This window comes from Haliotis asinina, chromosome 13 (assembly GCF_037392515.1).
Source record: "Haliotis asinina isolate JCU_RB_2024 chromosome 13, JCU_Hal_asi_v2, whole genome shotgun sequence".
NCBI classification, from domain to species: Eukaryota; Metazoa; Mollusca; class Gastropoda; order Lepetellida; family Haliotidae; genus Haliotis; species Haliotis asinina.
In genome coordinates, this window is record NC_090292.1 from 4623246 (window position 1) to 4631146 (window position 7901).

The 7901-nt window shown below is 44.8% G+C and overlaps 1 protein-coding gene across 1 annotated transcript in view; it reads left to right on the forward strand.

Annotated features, from left to right (window-relative positions):
• The window catches only part of LOC137259290 (serine beta-lactamase-like protein LACTB, mitochondrial), a 39060-nt gene extending 32462 nt beyond the window's left edge, over positions 1-6598 (forward strand). The window contains exons 4-7 of the mRNA XM_067796924.1: positions 501-572; positions 2909-3062; positions 4214-4379; positions 5160-6598. Coding sequence (XP_067653025.1) covers positions 501-572; positions 2909-3062; positions 4214-4379; positions 5160-5745 — 978 coding nt within the window. The 3' untranslated portion in view covers positions 5746-6598. The remainder of the gene's footprint in view (positions 1-500; positions 573-2908; positions 3063-4213; positions 4380-5159) is intronic.
• The last annotated feature ends 1303 nt before the right edge of the window (positions 6599-7901 follow it).

Consider the following 7901-nt stretch of genomic DNA (forward strand, 5'->3'; position numbering starts at 1 on the left):
GCCATTAGATCATGACCGGACTATGGTGGCATGATGACTACTGTGATATAGAAGAATTGAAGTTCAACAAAATTACACAAACCATCATGTCGGAGATTCAATCTGGACTGGTTACCAGGGGCACCATTAGAATCACGTTTGCATTTTTGGAGAGAGCGTTGGATCGGGTTTCCAACCATGTATAACATGCATAGATATCACAAAGTAAAAGGCTTCCAAAATACAATGGCACGAGCGACTTCCACCGGAGGCTGGGTGGAAGAAAAGTCTTCCACCGAGACTCCTGTGGAAGAAATTCAGAAGGCCTAAAATCACGGAAACCTTAATTGCTGGGCTATAAATTTGCCAAAAAAGAAACAGAAAAATTCTACGTGACGCGCAAGGGTCCCGCTATCCAATGACGTGCAGGATGCGCGTGTAAGGCGGCGAATGCAGCTCCCAAGGGAGCCGTGCTGCAATAGGTGATACAATCTGGGTGTACTCATTCGCTATTGTTTCAGGTTACCATAACAACAAGACAGCTGCTGTCTCATCTGGGAGGAATAAGGCATTATGGCAAAGAATACATGAAGGTAAACGTCCTTCACTCACTCACTCACCATCAACCACTCCACAACCACACTGCTCATTCCAGCACACCTGCTCATCCAACCACACCGCTCATCCCAGCACACCCACTCATCCCAGCACACTCGCTCATCCCACCACACCTGCTCATCCCAGCAAACCTGCTCATCCAACCACACCGCTCATCCCAGCACACCCACTCATCCCAGTACACTCGCTCATCCCAGCACACCTGCTCATCCCAGCAAACCTGCTCATCCAACCACACCGCTCATCCCAGCACACCCACTCATCCCAGTACACTCGCTCATCCCAGCACACCTGCTCATCCAACCACACCACTCATCCCAGCACACCCACTCATCCCAGCACACTCGCTCATCCCAGCACACCCACTCATCCAACCACACTGCTCATCCCAGCACACCCACTCATCCCAGTACACTCGCTCATCCAACCACACTGCTCATCCAACCACACTGCTCATCCAACCACACTGCTCATCCCAGCACACCCACTCATCCCAGTACACTCGCTCATCCAACCACACTGCTCATCCAGCCACACCGCTCATCCAACCACACTGCTCATCCCAGCACACCTGCTCATCCAACCACACTCGCTCATCCCAGCACACCTGCTCATCCAACCACACTGCTCATCCCAGCACACCTGCTCATCCAACCACACTCGCTCATCCCAGCACACCTGCTCATCCAACCACACTGCTCATCCAACCACACCTGCTCATCCCAGCACACCCACTCATCCAACCACACTGCTCATCCAACCACACTGCTCATCCCAGCACACCCATTCATCCAACCACGCTGCTCATCCCAGCACACCCACTTATCCCAGCACACCCACTCATCCAACCACACTGCTCATCCAACCACACCTGCTCATCCCAGCACACCCACTCATCCAACCACACTGCTCATCCAACCACACTGCTCATCCCAGCACACCCATTCATCCAACCACGCTGCTCATCCCAGCACACCCACTTATCCCAGCACACCCACTCATCCAACCACACTGCTCATCCAACCACACCTGCTCATCCCAGCACACCCACTCATCCAACCACACTGCTCATCCCAGCTAACCCGCTCATCCAACCACACTGCTCATCCCTGCACACCCATTCATCCAACCACGCTGCTCATCCCAGCACACCCACTCATCCAACCACACTGCTCATCCAACCACACTGCACATCCCAGCACACCCATTCATCCAACCACGCTGCTCATCCCAGCACACCCACTTATCCCAGCACACTCGCTCATCTGACCGCACCCACTCATCCAACCATGCTGCTCATCCCAGCACACCCACTCATCCAACCACACTGCTCATCCAACCACACCTGCTCATCCCAGCTAACCGGCTCATCCAACCACACTGCTCATCCCTGCACACCCATTCATCCAACCACACTGCACATCCAAGCACACCCACTCATCCAACCACACTGCTCATCCCTGCACACCCATTCATCCAACCACGCTGCTCATCCCAGCACACCCACTCATCCAACCACACCTGCTCATCCCAGCACACCTGCTCATGCAACCACACTTGCTCATCCCAGCTAACCCGCTCATCCAACCACACTGCTCATCCCTGCACACCCATTCATCCAACCACGCTGCTCATCCCAGCACACCCACTTATCCCAGCACACCTGCTCATCCTACCACACCCACTCATCCCTGCACACCTGCTCATCTGACTGCACCCACTCATCCAAGCACACCTGCTCATCCAAACACCAGCTCATTCCATCACACCCACTCATCCAAGCACACTTGCTCATCCAACCACACCCACTCATCAAACCACTCCCACTGGTCCTAACACACCCACTCATCCAACCACACTGCTCATCCAAGCATACCCACTCATCCAAGCACACCCACTCATCCAAGCACACTCACTCATCCAACCACACCTCATCCAACCACACCTGGTGATCGAAGCACACCCACTCGTCCAAGCACACCTGCTCATCCAACCACACCTGTTCATCGAAGCACACCCATTCATCCAACCACACCCACTCATCCCAGCACACCCACTCATCCAAACACACCTGCTCATCCAGCCACACCTAGTCATCCAACCAGACCCACTCATCAAACCGCTCCCACTGGTCCTAACACACCCACTCAACCAACCACACTGCTCATCCAAGCATACCCACTCATCCAAGCATACCCACTCATCCAACCACACCCACTCATCCAAACACACCTGCTTATCCAACACATTCACACATCACATTCTTTACTTGTTAATTCACTCACTCACAATGTTAACTTGTGTGTGTCAGGACAAGAACGACAAAGCTGACAAGACATCAACTGAGAACACTTCCCCAGAGAAAGCAGAAATGGAACACCTGGAATATTATCTGAAGAAACACTTCAACTCTGTCAAGTCGAGTCTAGAGCTGTTCAAAGATGACCCTCTTGTACACAAACCAGGTCAGAGTCCATATGTAACATAGCTATCACTTCTTGACGGACATTTTAATAGAGATAATAATCATTATCTCAATGTCGCACAGACAGTTGTATTTCCAGTGTGCTCACCACGTCAGTCATGTAATTGTAGAGCAGAAGCAACAGTTCCACTCGGTAACCACGTCACACTTTATGGTATCTTGTCATGCTCTGCATTTTTATCATGATTATGTGCCCTGTAATATCATTTATTGCATCAGAAACTCATTGCGGCTGTAATGACGCATCAGACTACCAAGAGGTTGCAGTTGTTTAGTCCCTGATCACAATTTTTGGTGTCGTCAACTTTGACAGAATCGCCAATATTGAACTTGGGGGCAGCCATGTTTGTTTACAAACATGCCCATGCAATGGAAAAAACCCTCGAAAACTCCGTACGAGGTCATCATTCAACGTTTACGCTGTGGGATTCGCATGATGGTGTGTGGAGTTTTGTGAAAGTAGTATTTTTTACCTAATTTGCAAATCTATTAGATTTGGATAACAAAAATATAAGATGGGTTTATTGCATCGATAACACTCTCCATTATATAATAAAAACCTGTATGCTATGCTGAACAGTAAGATATCCTCTATTCTGTACTGGACAAGATAAGTCTCTGTGCTGTACTGGACGACAAGATAAACCCATACGCTATGCTAAAAAATAAGACGGAAAGATAAATCGCTGTTCTGTGCTGGATGACAAGATAGACCTCTGTGCTATTCTGGATGATAAGATAAGCCCCTATGCTGTGCAGTTACATGCTGTGTGAGTGAGTGAGTTTAGTTTTACACCGCACTCGGCAATATTCCAGCTATATGGTGGCGGTCTGTAAATAATTGAGTCTGGACCAGACAATCCATTGATCAACAACATGAGCATCAATCTGCGCAATTGGGAACCGATGTCATGTGTCAACTACGTCAGCATACCTGACGACACGATCCCGTTAGTCGCCTGTTTCGACAAGCTGAGTCGCTTTTTATGGCAAGCATGGGTTGCTGAAGGCCTATTCTACCGTGGGAATGCTGTGTGAAAGAAGAGACCAAATAATAAAATGATATGAAAGATAAAACTATTGTGTGTTTGGTGAAGACCATGTTCACTGACCATTAAATATATTTCCTAGGCAGCAAGTTCCTGTATACTACTCATGGTTACACGCTGGTCAGCGCAGTCCTAGAGGGTGCAAGTAAGAAGACATTCAGAGAACTTCTTCTGGGACTTTTCAAAGACCTTGGACTGAAGCATACATATCTGGATGAAAATACTCCAGTTATTTATAATAGATCACGGTGAGTTTTGTAGGTCAAGATCATTTGTTAGGATTAGTATTTTTTGGGATATAACATGTATTTGAGTGACAATAAGACTACAGATTAAGGTAATTTGTGGTCAAATGCCCAAATTTTACAATCTTTTACTGCTTGACATGTATTAGATGAGCCTGCACAAGAAATGCATTTGTGACAAGTAGACGGGGCAGAGAATCCAGACAAATACACATATATGTCCATGATTAAACATGTGCAATGCACGTTGACCGTGTGTGAACTCAGTACTGCTTCTATTTCACACGTGGCCTGTATAGGGATTAAGTTCACTGAGACACCATCTTGACATGAGTCATTTGTTGACTGTTTGTAAATTTTAAATAATTTAACGTATCTAAGTTAGAGAAGCATGGGCAAATTATTCGTTCTCAGACAAGGCCTACAATGTTATTACAGTCGAAGCTGTCAAATCAGGCTCTCATTTAGACAGAAGAAATAGTCTGGTTTTGACAGTGTGCTAGATTGTAGAGCTGATGAGTAGTAGAGTGAGCAGTAGAGCAGTGAGTGAGTTTAGAAATCTGCTTCACATGTGGTACTTGGATTGAAATTGGGTCCTCAGCATGACATGTGAACGCTTTAACCATTAGGCCACCTCACAGCCCCAGTGAGTGAGAGTAATAGCTTTTTAGCTGTGCCATTGAACCTATGTAGAGAACCAAACTTGAGTGTTCTGTGTCACTATTTCAAAAGTTGTGTGAACCAAATCCTTGGTCTAGTAAAACATAGGGTCTTGCTTGGCAGGTATTACGTGAAGAACAACAAAGGTCGGCTGATCAATGCTCCCTATGTTGACAACTCATACAAGTGGGCTGGAGGTGGTCTTCTTTCAACTGTGGCTGACCTGTGCAGGTTTGGCAATGTCATGCTGTACAGCTATCAACATCAACTGCCAGAGAAGTCAGCTGGTGAAGACACAGACTCTCGACAGTCAGACCTGGATACTTCTGCAAATGGAAAGCAAACTGAAGGCTCTGAGAAAAGATCTTTGAGTGGCTACCTGAAGCGAGAGACTGTCGAGGAAATGTGGCATCCTGTGGACAACACTGAGTGCTCTTGGGACAAAGATGGAGGGTACGCGCTTGGCTGGGCCGTCATCCCGGAGAAGCAGGATCATGGATGTTGCAGACACCAGAGACACTACGTTACTCACACAGGTGGCGCTATTGGAGCCAGTAGTGTGTTGGTGGTGGTGCCTCGGTCAGGGGGAGATAACCCACCTTCAGGGGTTGTTGTGGCAATCATGGTCAACATGATATCGATAGGGTTAAACAAGACAGCTCTTTCAATTGCAGAGGAGTTTGAAAAAGTGGATAAACTGAGGAGATGATGTTATGACACCAGGACAATCTGCTGTGATCAAGGGAGGTAATCTGCTCAACACTGTCAATCAGGGGAGGTAATACATTGTCAAATTACACATGGAAGGGCATTGTGAGGATATAAATGTTTCAATTTCTTAAGTATTTGGGGCAGTTATGTTCTGCGTTTATTACAGTTGTAATACAGACTTGCTGTAAAAAAATTGCTCATTTTATATATCATGTATTGTAATATATCACTGTGTATGTTATAATAATGCGTGCAGAATGTGTTGTGTTCCTGTGTTAGATTAAGTCCCAACAAATCACACTGGCTGGGGAAAGAGATTCTTGGGTAAAAGGAATTCTGGTTGACAAGCACGTTGGCTCATCATGCTGATTTCCATTAGGGTACAGTGTGTGAAGAACATTTCTGGTCTACCCCCACACAGACACATCCTCTACCACCACCCCATCACACCTGTGATGTCACACAGGGTATAATATGTTGTCATGTCTGTAGTGTGATGTCATGCTGTGTATATTGAGATGTCAAACTGACTATATTGTGATGTTATACAGTGCATATTATGATACTATACAGTGTCTATTGTGATGTCATACCCTGCATATTGTCACTTAGTACTGTTATGTCACAGTGTACATTGTGATGCAATACTTTACATTGTAATGTTTTGTTATTATGTTGTACAGTGAATATGCTGTGATGCCAACCAGTGTTTATCTGATGTCATGGTTAAGAACATATATGCTGCTACAAAGAAACTACTCCAGAACCTATATACATACTACTACAGTACAACAACTTCAGAATCTGTGTATTACTTCAATAAAATACTTCAGAATCTATGAATTACTAAAGAGAAACTACTCCAGAACCTATATACATACTACTACAGTACAACAACTTCAGAATCTGTGTATTACTTCAGTAAAATACTTCAGAATCTATGAATTACTAAAGAGAAACTACTCCAGAACCTATATACATACTACTACAGTACAACAACTTCAGAATCTGTGTATTACTTCAATAAAATACTTCAGAATCTATGAATTACTAAAGAGAAACTACTCCAGAACCTATATACATACTACTACAGTACAACAACTTCAGAATCTGTGTATTACTTCAGTAAAATACTTCAGAATCTATGAATTACTAAAGAGAAACTAGTTCAGAATGCTACAACAGTAAAACTACTTCGGAGCCTATATCCTACTACAAGTGCAACTACTTCAGAAACTCACAGTAAAACTACTTAAGAATCTATGTACTGCTACAGTGAAACTAGTTCAGAATACATATACTGCTACAGTAAAGCTACTCCAGAACCTGTATACTACTACAGTGCAACTACTTCAGAAACTCTGTCACTCTGTCACTGCAGTAAAACTACTTAAGAATCTATGTACTGCTACAGTGAAACTAGTCCTGAATACATATTCTGCTACAGTAAATCTACTCCAGAGCCTGTACACTACAACAGTAAAACTACTCCAGAGCCTGTACACTACAACAGTAAAACTACTCCAGAACCTGTACAGTACAACAGTAAAACTACTCCAGAGCCTGTACACTACAACAGTAAAACTACTCCAGAGCCTGTACACTACAACAGTAAAACTACTCCAGAGCCTGTACACTACAACAGTAAAACTACTCCAGAGCCTGTACACTACAACAGTAAAACTACTCCAGAGCCTGTATACAACAGTAAAACTACTCCAGAGCCTATACAACAGTAGAACTACTCCAGAGCCTGTATCTGACTACAGTACTACTACTTCAGAAACTCTCTATTAATACAGTGAAACCACCTACAGTGAAACTAGTCCTGAATACATATACTGCTACAGTAAAACTGATCTGGGAGTTGTATACATGTACTACCATGAGAAAGTATTCTATCACGTGATTGTCTAGTCCAGACTTGATTGCTTGGACACCCCTGTCATACAGATGTCATGCTGCATTGTAAACCAAAAGTCACTGTGTTCTGTAATCTGATTGGTTGAAAAACATGATCAAATGGTATTAGATTCCCGGAAACTGCAAGACTATTCACCGCGTATTTACACGTAAACAATTGTTTTGTTGTGTCATCAACAGTGGTGACGTCATTCAAATTATATTGTGACGTAAAGTTAGAATGACGTCACA